This window comes from Procambarus clarkii, chromosome 10 (assembly GCF_040958095.1).
Source record: "Procambarus clarkii isolate CNS0578487 chromosome 10, FALCON_Pclarkii_2.0, whole genome shotgun sequence".
NCBI classification, from domain to species: Eukaryota; Metazoa; Arthropoda; class Malacostraca; order Decapoda; family Cambaridae; genus Procambarus; species Procambarus clarkii.
In genome coordinates, this window is record NC_091159.1 from 38,099,515 (window position 1) to 38,116,492 (window position 16,978).

At 43.4% G+C, this 16,978-nt stretch overlaps 2 protein-coding genes and 1 non-coding gene across 5 annotated transcripts in view; all 3 read left to right on the forward strand.

Moving 5' to 3' along the window:
- The first annotated feature begins 1,183 nt into the window (after window positions 1-1,183).
- Window positions 1,184-3,622, forward strand: LOC123745344 (actin, clone 403). 2 transcript variants are annotated; one of them, XM_045725824.2, is made up of 3 exons: window positions 1,184-1,340; window positions 2,162-2,296; window positions 2,507-3,622. In XM_045725824.2, the coding sequence occupies exons 2-3, from the start codon at window positions 2,171-2,173 to the stop codon at window positions 3,509-3,511; spliced, it is 1,131 nt and encodes a 376-aa protein (XP_045581780.1). In that variant the 5' UTR covers window positions 1,184-1,340; window positions 2,162-2,170; the 3' UTR covers window positions 3,512-3,622. The 2 variants fall into 2 exon arrangements, with proteins under 2 accessions (XP_045581780.1, XP_045581789.1); XM_045725833.2 differs by lacking the exon at window positions 1,184-1,340 and adding an exon at window positions 1,906-2,020.
- A 5,161-nt stretch (window positions 3,623-8,783) lies between these two features.
- TRNAE-CUC (transfer RNA glutamic acid (anticodon CUC)) lies at window positions 8,784-8,855 on the forward strand. The gene has a single exon. It is a non-coding gene; the product is annotated as a tRNA-Glu (tRNA).
- Window positions 8,856-11,559: 2,704 nt separating this feature from the next.
- The window catches only part of LOC123745355 (transmembrane protein 104), a 58,381-nt gene continuing 52,962 nt past the window's right edge, over window positions 11,560-16,978 (forward strand). For both annotated transcript variants that reach the window (XM_045725845.2, XM_045725852.2), the window contains exons 1-2: window positions 11,560-11,950; window positions 13,360-13,481. In XM_045725845.2, the coding sequence (XP_045581801.1) occupies window positions 11,903-11,950; window positions 13,360-13,481 (170 nt within the window). In that variant the 5' untranslated portion in view covers window positions 11,560-11,902. The remainder of the gene's footprint in view (window positions 11,951-13,359; window positions 13,482-16,978) is intronic.

Below are 16,978 nucleotides of genomic sequence, written 5' to 3' on the forward strand. Positions count from 1 at the left end.
AGTAGAAATTGAGAGAACAGTAATATAGCAATTATTTTTTTCCTCATTTTAACTTGAAAGACAATTGTGAGAAATTAATTATACGAGTTAGGACGGCTGGCGCCCTGGGGTGATCTTGTAAGTAATAGGCTGTGAAGAATCCCAGCCTACTCGCTTCACAGGAAATTACCATATCCCCCATGGTACAAGTGACAGATATCTCCAGGAAATACCAAATATGGAGATGTACTAGTATCAAGCTCTTCCTGTCAAGCCCGGCCTCGCTATCTCTCAACTCTTTAAATATCAATCACTGGATTTTACCGGACTTGCTGTTTTTCCCCTTGTGTTCCTAGAGCTTACTGAAGTTCAAACGAACTTTTGTCGTATTGTTAATGGGGTAATATACAATTTGATCCAAGGTTGGGCACATTTCTCATATTGCCGGTCATGTCTCTAACGGCAAATACCAACTTATCCCTTACAAGTGTCAAACTTGGTTAATCATTAAATAAACACCCGTTCGAGTCCTGTGAAATCACTTAAAAGCCAAGAGCGAGCCCTTTACTACGACAGACTCACTCTCTCTCTCTCTCTGTAACCGAATAAAGCAAGCCCAAGGATTTTTCATTAGGAGCCTTCTGAAAGCGCGACTCCATGGCGGCCCGTATGCGGTTGGCAGCCGTGAATCCAGTACGGTCGCTCTAGCCATTGTTCTCATTTTGTTTCGTGCTTAGCGATGTTCTCTGGAACACTGCCCACATTTACTTGAAGTACACGTCTCTCATGCGTGTATTGTTGCGAAAACAATTTGTCTCATAACACACATTAGGAATAGAAGTGTATTTTCTATGGATTCCCAGCATGTTAAATTGTACGCGTATTCGAAAGTTGGGATGATTGAGGGAAACAATATGAAATCGAGTGAAGGTGAGCGAGACTTGGAGTTCTCGTCTTCCCGCCACGCATTCAACGGCCGCCGCCAGCCAATCACCGCCCGAGTTTCCGACTATGTCCATATAAGGCGATGTACGTTTGTCTGGGCGTGGTGGACGAGGCCACTGCGGCGGCATGGCAGGGGAAGCCTCTTGCAAAAACAAAATTTAACTCTCTCGTGAACTTATTACAATTTTCCACGATCCAAGATTAAAGAAATAATTATTTAATCGACAATAGGTTTCCAATTTGACTTAAAGAAGAGCGCATTGGAGGAGCAATGAGGATGGAGAAAGAGTGACGTTTGCAGTCCTCCCCCGCTGGAAAGGTGAGGTTGGTGGTGGAGGAGCAGCGGGCTGCACGAGTCCCTCACTCGCGATCACCACGAGGACAAGTACAGTTGTGCGCCCGCCCGTCCCCACGAAGTAAGTAAATGTTTTAATTGATAGCTTGTTGTGTTCAACGTGTACTTGTAATGCAACTACGGTGTATACGCGTGTAGAGACGTGTTGTGAAGAATTAAATGTGTTTAGAGTGAAGTTAGTGTTAACCGGTAGGTTAGGGGCGTGTCGACTGGTGTTAGTGTGGGCTTGGTGTCGATCATTGCGTCTAGTGCATTAAAGTTTCCTGGAGGTGGTTCACAGGTGGCTGGCAGGTCGGCGCCCTGCCAGCATGGGCGGCACGAGTCTTGGTTTTCTGTTCTTGAAGTATATAAAACTTGTTCGCACTACACGAACGAATTTTTTTCTTGCCATGTTGTAGAGTAACATTTAAAGTACTATCGAGGGTGTGTAGAGCGGTGGGGAGTGTCGCAGGCTTGGTGTGGCGCACCACATGGAAAACTACCTTGAAAGCCTCAAATAGAAAGTGTCCAGTTGGTGCTCCTAATATGGGCGGCGAGGGGGGGGGTGAGTGGGGGTCCCTGGGGGGGCTATGTGGGGTGGGGGGTGGTGACGTCACTGGGAGGGGGTCTGGGGGGGGGGTTAAGGGGGTGTTATAAGGTGAGGGCGGCGGGTGTGGGGGATCAGTTCAACACGGGTAGTGAAGCTGGACACCCGGGCACGTCCCCGCAACCAACGTAGTCAGTGACTGTGATATTAACTAGGTACACCACAACTGCTGCTGCTACACTTGTGATATTTAAGTGAATATACTGCATTTCTGGACTTTAACAAGAAAGTCTTGTGAATTTAATTGAAATATTTCTTGAGCGGCAACCTAACCGGGCTGTATTTTTGTTTTGCAGTAATTAAAAATGTGTGACGACGAGGTTGCTGCCCTGGTTGTGGACAATGGTTCCGGTATGTGCAAGGCAGGCTTCGCCGGGGACGACGCCCCCCGCGCCGTCTTCCCCTCCATCGTGGGCCGACCCCGCCATCAGGTGAGCAGTTGGGACATTATTTTAGTGCACGACTAGTGAAGTGACTTGCTGGATAACAGTTTTGTTAATTTTTCAATGTGGTTATATTCAGGGTTAACCCTGAATAACGTTAACACTTGACACTTGTTAAATGTTCACATTTTTAACATTAACATTTTTACTTTAAAATTTGCTAAACTTGAGATTAATGGTAAAATTTTCTTCCGGTAGGGCGTGATGGTTGGTATGGGCCAGAAGGACTCTTACGTGGGAGACGAGGCACAGAGCAAGCGTGGTATTCTTACACTAAAATATCCCATTGAGCACGGTATCGTCACTAACTGGGATGACATGGAAAAGATCTGGCATCACACATTTTACAATGAGCTGCGTGTGGCCCCAGAGGAGCACCCAGTCCTGCTGACGGAGGCCCCCCTCAACCCAAAGGCCAACCGTGAGAAGATGACTCAAATTATGTTCGAAACTTTCAACACTCCCGCTATGTACGTAGCTATCCAGGCCGTGCTCTCCCTGTACGCCTCTGGTCGTACCACCGGTATTGTCTTGGACTCTGGTGATGGCGTGTCACACACTGTTCCTATCTATGAGGGATACGCCCTTCCCCATGCTATCCTGCGTCTGGACTTGGCCGGTCGTGACCTTACTGACTACCTTATGAAGATTCTCACCGAGCGTGGCTACACCTTCACAACTACTGCAGAGCGAGAAATCGTTCGTGACATTAAGGAAAAGTTGTGTTACGTTGCCCTAGACTTTGAGCAGGAAATGACCACTGCCGCCTCATCCTCTTCACTAGAAAAGTCTTACGAACTTCCTGACGGTCAGGTCATTACCATTGGCAACGAGAGGTTCCGTTGCCCCGAGGCACTTTTCCAGCCTTCATTCCTTGGTATGGAATCTTGTGGCATCCACGAGACTACCTACAACTCCATCATGAAGTGTGACGTAGATATCCGTAAGGATCTGTACGCCAACACCGTGCTGTCCGGTGGCACCACCATGTATCCAGGCATTGCAGACAGGATGCAGAAGGAAATCACTGCCTTGGCACCATCCACCATGAAGATTAAGATCATTGCCCCACCAGAGCGCAAGTACTCTGTATGGATTGGCGGTTCCATCTTGGCTTCCCTTTCTACCTTCCAACAGATGTGGATCAGCAAGCAAGAATATGATGAATCTGGCCCATCCATTGTCCACAGGAAGTGCTTCTAAATTCCTGTCCTTTATTTAGGTTAAATGTACATGATTTAGGATATCAATTTTTACATTATTCCATTAGGATAAGGATTATGTTTATTTAAAAGGAATAAATTGATTTCTACTTTACTTATTTAAATTTCTTCCTGAATGGCTGAACCTATACAATATATTAAAAAATTGAAAAATGTCCCAAGCATTGTGTACGATGAGCTTTGCATAAGGTATGCACGACTAAACTATTAGAAAACTTAGTTTTCCTAAAGAACCTTCTAAATTACTTCATCAGCAGTGTTAATTTTTACTTTAGTTCCCATGCTCCAGTCCAGTAATTCTTGCCACTTTTTTTCTCAAAGGCTTTAGCAAAGTTGCTAATTATCTGGAACACTTAAAATTTGTCGTAAGCTGTGTAAAGTTAAAGTATGTTAGAGACGAAGAAACTTCTCGAAGGGATAGTAGCTTTGGCTTACCCAACCCCCGTAAGCTGTAAAATCTTTTTAGTACAATATTTAGTAGTAAGGCGCAATGCTTTAAATGGATGGACCATTCATTAACCTGTGGGTGCACATCTGGTCCTAAGGGCACTAGGTGTAGGATAGTACGTAGTCGCAAATCTTCAGCCGAAATGTGGTGTTGCGTAACCTTCCCGGCTTCGTGCCTTCTGTTAATTAATTCAGCCGAATTAAGATGTCACATGCCGTACTTTTCTTATTCTAAAATGCGCGGGACCTTTTCACAGGAAGATTGATCCGGTTTAGGTAGTGCTAAGCAATGTGACTTGCTTTTAAATATGAAGGCATTAAATAACTAGTTATTAGAGTAGTCTTTTGTGCAGATTTCTGAAATTGATATATTTACTATATTAACGATAAGTTCCGCTTTGTGAACTGTTCAGACCAACTTTTCTGACTTGAGTCACATACGGGATTATTAGCTGTTAACTTGCCTGTTACTATGAATTTAAGTTTGATAGCTGGTAATTTTTCTCTTACACATAATTGTGTACAAACGTACGTAAGTGCTGCTGTTGGACCATATGTGGGGTGACAGGCCTGAAAGTGCCCGGATCGAGGTTCTCTATGATGACTTAGATAATCTCTAGTCAGCGTTATAGGCAGACTATATTGACTCGTTATAGCCTATATATTCACAAGGCCAGTAGGGATAAGAGGCGGATTGAGTAGCTGGAGGGTCCCTGTAATTTACATTTGCATTTGTTCAACATCAAGAAAAGTTGAAAATATTTTCCCGGTCCTGGTAGTAGTCGGGTTCGTTCTCAACTCGAGAGTTCCGGGTGGGATTGAAATGGTTTGGTGCATTTCCTGTCACCTAGCAGCAAGTAGGTACTCGGGAGATAGTCAGCTTGAGGTTAGAAATTTGACCTGGTAGGGGGGCCCGATATTATCCTAACATAAATACACTGGCTGCCTGTCCCCCAACACGGAATTATTATTTTTCATTAAAGAGTGCATACATTATAAACACAACGGTGTATAAAATCAAATCACATTGTGCGTCCTTCATGGGTTTAGTAATATAAATGTTTGGTAATAAAATCCTAGTTTTAATTGGATAGACAAATGAAATGTAGTAGATTGGTACACATTTACATACCTAATATTAAAGTTGAAGTTCTCGAGTTTTAAGTTAAGCAAATATATAAATAATACTAGTAATGATTAGACAACATTGTTTTTCATAACATGTTACAAATCGTGTAAATTTACCTGAGCGCCACTAACACTAGAGGCCTCGACGAGGACAGGAAGCCGGCGGCTTGTCAAAGATCCCCCCCTCTCCCTTTGCCTTGATCTTTTCCAAAAATTTTAAATTATTTTTTCCTTGATCTTAAATGCCGAATGCTTTTTTTTTCCTTTTCCTTGATCTTAAATGCCATAACAGTTTTGGCATTTACGACTTAGGCGGGTAGGCGGTTCCATGGATTTATAACCCTGTGGGTTAAAAAAAAAATGTTAAAATGTAACTGGCATTTGCACTGTTGGTTACATTTCAACTGTACTGTACTGGCTGCGAGCAGCCGCGTCCAACAGCCTGGTTGACCAGTCCAGGAACGAGGAGGCCTTGTCGACCGGGCCGCGGGGACGCTAAGCCCCGAAATCATCTCAAGGTACTGTCTACTGACAAAATGTAACAGACATATAAATGCGTAAATTATCTTTCACCGCAAACATTACAAACAAGCATTATTAGACATTTCTATTGAATAGCTTTTCGACATTTAGAGACATAGTGTCAACTGATGACAAATGTCAATAGGATTACAGACATTTTCTTCTCAAGTCTTTTTAAAACATGAATAAATTCATCTTTAAAATATTTATTGCCAATATTTTAAAATTTCGTCATTAATATTTTCACATATTCATAATTCTGATTGTCACTTAATATATCATTGACAAATAAGTGAAAATCATTCAAAACATTGGTGCTCAGGACGGCTTCTCATAATTCATTGTTGAAAACTGTTTCTCATAAAACTTTTTGGTAAAGAGTCTTTCTCATGCAGGCGACGAGTCACAATAACGTGGCTAAAGTATGTTGACCAGACCACACACTAGAAGGTGAAGGGACGACGACGTTTCGGTTCGTCCTGGACCATTCTCAAGTCGATTGACCATCTTGAGGTTATCTTGAGATGATTTCGGGGCTTTAGTGTCCCCGCGGCCCGGTCCTCGACCAGGCCTCCACCCCCAGGAAGCAGTCCGTGACAGCTGACTAACACCCAGGTACCTATTTTACTGCTAGGTAACAGGGGCATAGGGTGAAAGAAACTCTGCCCATTGTTTCTCGCCGGCGCCCGGGATCGAACCCGGGACCACAGGATCACAAGTCCAGCGTGCTGTCCGCTCGGCCGACCATTCTCACAATCGACTTAAGAATGGTCCAGGACGGACCGAAACGTCGTCGTCCCTTCACCTTCTAGTGTGTGGTCTGGTCAACAGTCCTTCTCATAAAGCAATTGGTAAAAATTGCTAATCTATAAGCATTTTGCGATCAGCGACTGTAGGTTTGTAAGAAGTGACAAGTGGTTCAATATAAATAAGTCAGACTTGAAACATTGGGAAAGAAAACGACGCGAGACATCACCTCAGGAATGAAGGAATATGCAGTTAGTGGTGAGAGACCTGTGTTGCAACGAGACGAGACACCTGTGTAGCAGTGAAAGATAAATTGACTATGTAGCAGTGAGAGATGAAACAACTGTGTAGCAGTGAGAGGTGAGAGACAACTGTACAAAGAATAATGTACTTTTTTTTTTCTTCCTATGATATTTTGCATTATTTCGAACCAACAACAAATGTTTGAATTGAAGACCTTCGAGAGACCTTAAATACTGAGCGGACTACCAGAAGACTCGGATGAGTGGACCATCCCGGACCCGATTTATACCTAAACAACAAACAAATAAAACTAACAATAAAAACCTTTTTTGTTCTGCAAGAGGTGCCACTAGCCTGATGTTGCTAAGATCAGCCTTCTGAAGCTAACACCACCGGCTCAAGGGAAACCAGACACCAGCTAAGACACCCACACTCGCCACCCCAGCCAATGCGCTGACAACCCTACACAACACACACCCATCTAACTCACACTAACCAGACCCACACCTCATGCCAACCTATGGTGGACAGGCCACCCAATTTTCAAGCCTCCTTTCTCCACACCCAAATCCTTTTCCAGAATTTCACCTCCCCATTCCTCTTCCTCCCCCATCGTTTCCAAGCCCTTTGAATATCAAATCCAAAATCCAAGTCCCACTTCCTGGTCTCAGTACATACGAGCTAGAGAATACCTGAAGTTACCTGAGGGCCACTAATACACTAGTGGCCTCGACGAAGGCAAGAAGCCAACGGCTTATCAAAAGTCCCCCAATTTGTTCTGATAATTATTTGCAGCTGGATTTATTTGCAGTTCAGCAATTTCGGCATTTACGGCTCCCTGCTTTTTCATCATGTGGGTGAAAAAGCATCTGTTCTCAGTCCTACATTGTGGCTTGTTGAGCTTGAAACCGCTGCTCCTTGTTTGTGTTACATCTGACCTTTTGAAAAAATTGTCTGGATCAACATCCTCCAAATTGTTCAGAATGGTAAAATTTTTCGACATTAAAAACGCATTCGCCAGTTTTCTGGCCATTTGTGGAGTTCATGTAGATCTTTGTGTAAAACTTCAGTATCATTTTCACTTCCCACCTTACCATAGATCTTAGTGTCATTTGCAAGTTTGATGTTGTGACGTAATAATTTCATCTAAGTCATTGAGGTATATGACAAAAAGGGCTCCAGTCAGAATCCTTCCCATTTAGCATGACTGTTTTATCTGTACTGTCAGTACTTTTATAATATACTCACATAAACCAAATGTGCCTTCTTGTATATAAATAAGTAAATAAATTTATTTTTATCCATTCTAGTATTCTACCATTTATTCCATGGATCTGTAATTTCCTTGCCAGTCTTTCTTGTGATATCTTATCAAAATCTTTAGCAAAATCCATGTATATTAGATCCACCGGAAGTCCCTTGTCTGAGTAGCTGGTTACCGTTTCCAAATATGTGAGCAAGTTTGTAAGGCAGAAACTATTTTTAACAAACCCATATTGTGTCTATTTTACGAGAATGTTCACTGTGAGATGATGAATGATTACATTCCTTGGGATTCTCTCCACGAACTTGCAGATGTGTGATGTCGAGCTGATCGAACGGTAGTTTTCTGCTGAGCTCTTTCTGCTTTTTTTTTTTTTAATACGGGTGATATTTGCATATTTCCAATCTAAGGAAACTATCCCTTGGTCCAAAGATTTTCTGAAATTCAGTCTCAGCGGTAGGCATAATTCCTCTGCTAGTTCCTTCATGACTTTGGATTGAATTTCATCCACACCTGGGGCTACTGAGTTTGTCATGTACAGACAGACTCAAAAGTTGAGGCAGTGTACAGGCACTGCCTGTACACTGTACAGTGTACAGTGTACAGATACCTGTACACTGCCTCAACTTATGGGCCCTTACAAATTAAAAAATGTTCCCCAGAAGGGCCATGGCTCCCAGTGTGGGAACTAGTGCTCTAGATGTCTTAATTCAGTTTGTTCTCAGAGCAAATCCACAACCATGAGACACCAAACCCTGCGTCAAACCGCCTGGATAGTTCTTATGATATTTGTGATGGTCCAGAAGCATATTACGGTTCCAGTAATAGTCTACATGTAAACTGGCAAGTGAACCTTTGTCCTAAACAGAGAATATTCTCAAGTTATGAAAATGATGCTATATCCCGTGTTGTCTAGTGGCTAGGATACGCGGCTCTCACCCGCGAGGCCCGGGTTCGATTCCCGGCACGGGAAAGTCTTTTTGCCCAAAACGCTATGCGTACTAGTGGCTTTAGGTATTGTATGTACTAGCTCTATCTATAAATCCAACATTATGTTTGTAAATCAACTATGTATGTACTTTCCTGAATAAAATTGACTTTACTATTGTTGTAATATCTCAGGTGCATTAATCGGATTATATTGAAACCTAATCTTATGAAAGATATAACTTCTCTGGAGAAAGTACAACACTGGATAACAAAAACCATTCTGGAACTACTGTACATCAACTCTCATACCAGGAGTGGTTGAGGGCCACAGGGCTAACAACACTGCAAGCCAGGCATGACAGGGCGGATCTCATTGAAACTTTTTAAAATTATGAACAATTTGGAGGATGTTAAACAATTCTATAACCAATGTTCCAGCGATGTGTAAATATTTCATTCAAAATGATCTGCTACCAGAAATTTTAGCCAAATATCCCCTATTTGCTAACTGTAGGTAGTAACTAAGTGATTGTAACCTATCCACCGCTGCCCACTGGATGGGGAGCGGTGTGCAGGACAAACATATCAATTGTGACACTAGCTCGCCACATATGTCAGTTGCTTAATTTTAGAAACTGTACTTGAGGTCGATCTCGAACCCATTGTTGATGTGACGACTTATACTGAATTTTGTAACTAGCTCATCAAGATTGTAACTTGCTTAGCTAAATGAATTGTGGGGTTCAGTCCCTGAGCCCATTATGTGCCTCTGTAACCCTTTCCACTACCGCCCACAAGATGGGTATGGGGTGCATAATAAATGAACTAAACTAAAAAACTGTTAAACTACACGTCTTCGAAAGGTCAGATGTTACACAAAAAGGAGCAACAGTTTCAAACCCAACAAGCCACAATGTAGGACTGAAAACATAAGGTTTTCTTGCCCATAGGGTTATAAACCACTGGAACTGCCTACCAGCCGAAGCCGTAATTGCCCAAACACTGCTGCAATTCAAGATCAAGCTCGATAAAATCATCAGGACAAATTGGGGGACCTATGACAAGCCATCTTTCTGTCCTCGTCGAGGCCACTAGAGAGATGGTGGCCCCTCAGGTAAATTCAGGCGAAAGGAAAACGTGGTAGTAGTGATGGTGGTTATAGTTGTAGTGGTGCTGTTGCTAGTAATGGTACTAGTGTTGCTAGTAATGGTACTAGTGTTGCTAGTAATGGTACTAGTGTTGCTAGTAATGGTTGTTGGCGTTGCCATTATATTTGCAGCAGTGGAAGTAACTAATATTGATGGTAGTTGCAGTAGTATTTGTTGTGGTAGGAAAGGTAGGAAACTATCAGGGGAAAGCGCCAAGCCATTAGGACTAAATACCACTAGGAAGGGATCCGGATAAGGGTTTGGAATGGGACGGAGGGGAAGGAATGGTGCCCAACCACTAGGACTGTCGGGGATTGAACGCCGACCTGCATGATTCGAGACCGTCACTCTACCGTTCAGCCCAAGTGGTACTATTGGAAGTGACATAAAGCTGTAGTGGTGCTGCTTTTAATGATGGTGGTGGTGGTGCTATATATTGCTTGTAGTAGTGCTATATACTACTGGTAGTAATGGTTTTCTTGCTGATGGCGGTGGTAGTTTTGCCATTGCTGGTAGAAATGGTGGTGGTGAGAATTGCCATGTTAGTAGCACTGGTGGTACTGCTGTTAGTAGGGAAACTGGCGGTGGCGGTGCCTTTGGAAGTAATGATGGTAGAGCGACGGTGGTGGTGGTGCTTGTGGTAGTGGTGACGGTAGAGCGACGGTGGTGATGGTGCTTGTGGTAGTGGTGACGGTAGAGCGACGGTGGTGATGGTGCTTGTGGTAGTGGTGACGGTAGAGCGACGGTGGTGGTGGTGCTTGTGGTAGTAATGATGGTAGAGCGACGGTGGTGGTGGTGCTTGTGGTAGTGGTGACGGTAGAGCGACGGTGGTGGTGCTTGTGGTAGTGGTGACGGTAGAGCGACGGTGGTGGTGGTGCTTGTGGTTGTGGTGACGGTAGAGCGACGGTGGTGGTGGTGCTTGTGGTAGTGGTGACGGTAGAGCGACGGTGGTGGTGGTGCTTGTGGTTGTGGTGACGGTAGAGCGACGGTGGTGGTGGTGCTTGTGGTAGTAGTGATGGTAGAGCGACGGTGGTGGTGGTGCTTGTGGTAGTGGTGACGGTAGAGCGACGGTGGTGGTGCTTGTGGTAGTAGTGATGGTAGAGCGACGGTGGTGGTGGTGCTTGTGGTAGTGGTGACGGTAGAGCGACGGTGGTGGTGCTTGTGGTAGTGGTGACGGTAGAGCGACGGTGGTGGTGGTGCTTGTGGTTGTGGTGACGGTAGAGCGACGGTGGTGGTGCTTGTGGTAGTGGTGATGGTAGAGCGACGGTAGTGGTGGTGCTTGTGGTAGTAATGATGGTAGAGCGACGGTGGTGGTGGTGCTTGTGGTAGTAGTGACGGTAGAGCGACGGTGGTGGTGGTGCTTGTGGTAGTGGTGATGGTAGAGCGACGGTAGTGGTGGTGCTTGTGGTAGTAATGATGGTAGAGCGACGGTGGTGGTGGTGCTTGTGGTAGTAGTGACGGTAGAGCGACGGTGGTGGTGGTGCTTGTGGTAGTAGTGACGGTAGAGCGACGGTGGTGGTGGTGCTTGTGGTAGTAGTGACGGTAGAGCGACGGTGGTGGTGGTGCTGGCGGCGCACTGCGAGGCTCTCATATTTGTTTACACCTCTGCGTCAGCTGTTAAGTCCTGGACATAAAAGATATATTTAATATCCCACAGTTTCTCATCCTTAATTTCAATCTCAAGTGTGTAAATAAAATTTCCGTAAACGAGTTATAAAACTTTATAATAAGACCTTCATTTAAAACTGATCAACAAATATAATATTTATTGAGTTGAAAAGGATATTTATGGTGATTTGGGACTCCGGAGATCTTTATGTCGAGGTGATTGCTACACGAGACTGTCAAGTGTTGTGGGGGAGGACAGACTTTTGTTGATAGTTTGTTGGCCACAGTGTGTATGTCCCTGATGGTCGCCTGACACTCCTATAGCACCACTATTATGCCTAACTCCGTCGGCTTACACCCAGGAGAGCAGTATTCTCCAGTGGTAAGTTGACTTACATGAATACCAGTAGTGTCCATACTGGACACTTTGTCCAATTTGTTCCACCAACGTATATTATAACTTGACCAACTCGACTGAATAAACGACAATTATTATATATATATTTATACATATACTGGTGTATACTGGCAGCAGGTTTTCTTTCAAACATGTTTCATTGAATATGACCACATATTCTGTGTTTATTATTTTCTGGTTTAGGGCTTCTATCCCTCTAACTATTTTCTTAGCATCAGGGCTTAATTGAAATAGGAGTTCTCCTATTATTGGAAAGCTGGAATATGCAGCGGTTGTGTGGTGCCCATATCTTAAGAAGCACATCAACAAACTGGAAAAGGTGCAAAGACATGCCATTAAGTGGCTCCCAGAACTGAAGAATAAGAGCTACGAGGAGAGGTTAGAGGCATTAAATATGCAAAAACTAGAGGATAGTAGAAAAAGAGGCAATATGATCACTACGTACAAAATGGTAACAGGAATCGATAAAATTGATAGAAAAGAAGTTCTGAGACCCGGAAGTTCAAGAACAAGAGGTCATAGATTTAAACTAATGAAACAAAGCTGCCGGAGGAATATAAAAAAATTCGCTTTTGGAAACAGAGTGATAGACGGTTGGAACAAGTTAGATGAGAAGGTGGTGGAGGCCAAAACTGTCAGTAATTTCAAAGCGTTATATGACAAAGAGTGCTGGGAAGACGGGACACCACGAGCGTAGCTCTCATCCTGTAACTACACTTAGGTAATTACATGATCAAGAGTTACACAAGAACGATGAGGCTATGCAAATCCAATAAGTAGTGAAAGGCTAATAATCTGTTGAACTGCTGAAAACACTTGAGAAATAAAAAACTCCTTTACCTAACAGGCAAACTAACAGAAACAACAGAAATTACCATTGGCATTAAAAAACACTGAATTGAAACCTGGAAGGCTGCACAAACTTCAGTTCTTAATTGGCTGGGGGGATCTATTGAATCCCATCCTACAGAGAAAATGAAGTTAACAGACCTTGATGTAACCTAAGCAGCCTCAGTAGCTCCCCATACCCACCTATACATGTAATTTCCATTATTTTCTGTGCGGGATTGTGTGCATTTTGGCTACCCATGCTCCTCTTGCCTCTATAAGCACCAGATTCTTGTCCTGGTGTTGGATTGGCCTGTGCAAGTTCAGAGGCCTGATAATTTTGTGGGTGTTCCTATGGTACCAGAGCCAATGTGCCTGAGAGCTTCTACATTCACCGCTTGATTTTTTGTCTCTTTGATGCATATTTTCTGCTAATATAAGCATAATTCACTGTACTAACTGAAAATATTGAACTTAAATTAATATGTAGAGCAACTTTCACTTGTGACTCTAACTAATAGTGTCTTACAACTTTTCTCTTACAGACGGGGTTGATCTATGTGTTTAACCTCATTGTTGGCACAGGATGCTTGACACTGCCAGCAGCTTTTGCTGCTGCTGGGTGGGGCCTCTCTGCTGGGGGAATCCTGCTCCTTGCCCTTGTTAGGTAAGTACTGTTTGTGTTCAGTAATTTGCATCATAGGTGGCCCACCCCCATCAAAGCTAAATGGTCATCTAAGTTAGCCGAATTTCTTATCAGAAATGTAAACAAATGAATGGCCATTTTCACAAGTTAAATCACTCGGCTTTAATGGATTGCATACTTGCTTCTTCTTAACACTACCATGTTGATTACTGGTGCTATCAGACATGACCTTAGCAAAAGTTATTTAAATATACAGTAAAACAAATTTTGGTAAGAAACTTTTTCATAAGCAGAACAGCATGATTTGAATCATGCGAGGGAAGAATACTTGGCTGGGCAGCTTGACAGGGTTAGGACCAGGCTACCCCAGGCATGATAAGTAGGTCCAGAAGAAAAGAAAAGTCCCCATATTGTAGGAAAATATACCAAATAGTACAGCTATATTTGTATATTTTTTTTTGTGGTCGCAGATGAATAGGCTAGCAGTCATGGGTGGGCACCTGGAAATGGGTGGCAGAAAGCTTGGTTGAGAGCATGTGGATGGGTGGGTGGCAGAGAGTGAGCAGGCAGCCGAGAGCGGGTAAGTGGCTGAGAGTGGGTGGGCAGCTGATAGTTTCTGGCAATGTAATGCTCAGAAATGTATCAAAAGCTTTTGACAAAGTCTGGCACACATGGCCTAATGTACAAGATATCCAAACTAGGACTTCGATAGACTTACTAGCTGGGCTGCCTTCAGCTACTCTTGGTCCCTCCCCATTCCCTACCATCCACATACCCAGTCACTCCCCCCTGCCTCCCTTCTGAATATCTGGGCCTTCCCCAAATCGCCTTTCTTACCCTATTCCCCGACACTTGGTTGGGCCTGGTCTGGAATTCTCGGCCATCTTCCCTTTCTTGCTATTAGTGACTGCTCTACCTGCAGGTTTGTCTCTGTCTAGTGTTGAAGAGGCCCCAGATTACTTGCCGTTTGGTTGAGTGGTTGTGCACTTGCACTTTGTCTGCATGGTGTTGGTCAGGTTTTGGCTTTGAGTGTCATTCTGGTTTCTCCGGTTCCACCCTATTCATCATCACCGGGATCATCACGTATGAGTTCCATTTGTCTTTTACCAGCTTTTGAGTCACTGGTTTCCTCTTTGGGGATCATTTTCATGATGCCTTCATCCTCCAGTGCTCAATGTGTATATGGACACCTTAGCCCTGGGTTGGGTCTTTGTGACCAGTAATCACCAGGCTTTCCAAGGTGGGTCTTCTTCTTCGGTTGCAGAGTAAGGTTCGCGAGTTTGTTGCGGTGTGGCAAGCTCTGCCACACTGCCTGTCAGGGGTAACAGATAATGTTGAGGCAACTGTATATTGATATGACTACAGGTGATGTGATCGCCACAATAATCTTTTATGCTTGCATGCATTGCTACTTTTTTCTTCATGATAAGGAACTATCACCTTTTCAATAGCCCAAACATTCTGCAAACTAAGCTGATTCCAGGCAGGACAGAAATGGTTGGGTGCATTTCCTATCACCTAATGACCTGTTCACCTTGCTGTAAGTAGGTACCCAGGAGTTAGTCAGCTTGTTGTGGGGTTGCATCCTGGGAGGGGTCAGTAATTTGACCTTGGTGAGGAAGGACCTCGGTATAAACTCGACATGTATACAGTATATATCTGGCTGCCTGTCCTATGACAATGAATTATTATAATTTTGGAACATTTCTGTTGCAGTTTGCATTGTGTTAAAAGACCTCTGCCCCTTATGATGTAGCAAAAGTTGCTGAACATTTAATAGTTATTAGGATGCAAAAACATAATCTGAAAAGCATTAGTCAAATAAATTCAGCCTACCCAAGCTATCCAGTGATTGGTAGAGGCACCTGTTCTCCCTTCCACCAAGAAATAGTATTCAAGTGTCTTGCTAGATGGCTCTACCAGGTTTATGGCACCATGTGTTTTTAAGGGGGTTTTGAGGGGATGTAATGTAAAGGGAAAGACCAACTGTTGAGGCCCATGCCTCACCCCCTAATGCCACTCTACTTCAAAAGTCTGCCCCTGCTGTCTAGAGTCACCACTCCGTGTGATAATCAAATCGTGTTGATTGTCACTAAATCAGATGAGTTAGCAAGCACAACAAAAATATCTTGAATTTGGACAAGGCGGGAATCCCAATGACACCAAACCTGAATACAATTTGATCATGAATAAGGAGGTTAGACTGTGCTAGCAGTTGAAAGCACCTATTCAGACATAAGATTAGGCTGGAAAATCACCCCTCTTACACTATGGAAGTCCTAGTTTGGGTTTCTAAATGGCATTCCAATGTTTGCCAGCATCGCATATGCTGCTGATATTACCCTGTTTGTGTCTATCTGGTGTTAATGTTGTATAAATAGAATTATAAATTTGGAATTATACGATGACCAAACCAAACATCAGAAGATGAAGAAACGACGACGTTTGCGAAGAAATGACTCGATGCCTGAAATTATATCCACTCCCAAACTGTTTTTGTCTCCAATTCCTGTAGTTGCTTTCTCCTTAGGGTGTAGATACCTCTTGGTTTACTTTTTTCCTTTCTCATTTTGATTTCCTTACACATGTTGGGATTTAATGCTAGCAACCATTTGTTAGCACTCGTCGAGTTTATGATGGTCCTTTTGTAACTGTCTGCAGTACTCCTCTGTTTTTACATAACCGTACTCATTAAATTTGCAGTGTCGGTACAAACATACCGACACCTCGGTACAAACCTCGGTACCTCGGTACAAACCTTGGTACCTCGGTACAAACCTCAGTACCTCGGTACCTCAGTACAAACAGGTACCTCGGTACAAACCTCGGTCGGTACCTCGGTACAAACATTCAGATCCACCTCTAAGGCTCTAGTTCGGTCGCATCTAGAGTATCCCCCAGTACCACTACACACCATAAAGAAAACTAACATGCAGAAACTGCAAGCAGTGCAAAATAAGGCGCTAAGGAGAGCAGCAAAACACCGTCCACCATATGATCAGACAATCCAGGAGCTCCATGAGCTCCTGAACATACAGCCACTAAACATCACACTGCAGCGCCAAGCCATCAGGGCGTGGAACACCATTGAAATATTGGAGGACCCAATGTTAGACAGGTTACTCCAAGATGAGTAACTCCATGATGAGAATGCTCTACAAATCAAGGGACCCAGAATGTGGAATGACCTTCCCAATTATGTCAAAGATTTTATCTCTCTCAACCAGTTTAAGATGAAAACTAAGTACTACCTAATTAACTCCATGTAACCTACCTTACTTCTAAATGTCAACCCATGTCTTACTATTAAAAAAAAAAAAATGCCGTTTGTTGACCAACTTGTATATTGGCTATTTTCTACCATGTTCCCCCCCTCCCTTTTTTTTTTATCTTTTATTATTTTTTTTTCATTCAACACAATTTATACTTTAAGCTCAATTACTATTAGTTTCAGTCTAAGTGTTTTTTTCCCCACCTCTCCTTGCCCGAAACGCTATGCGTACTAGTGGCTTTAGGTA

Bases quoted from the DNA above. Each gene is read 5' to 3' on its own strand.
- LOC123745344 (XM_045725824.2), top strand. From the start codon at position 2,171: ATGTGTGACGACGAGGTTGCTGCCCTGGTTGTGGACAATGGTTCCGGT. The intron at 2,297-2,506 runs GTGAGCAGTTGG...TTCTTCCGGTAG, and splicing joins TGGGCCGACCCCGCCATCAG to GGCGTGATGGTTGGTATGGG.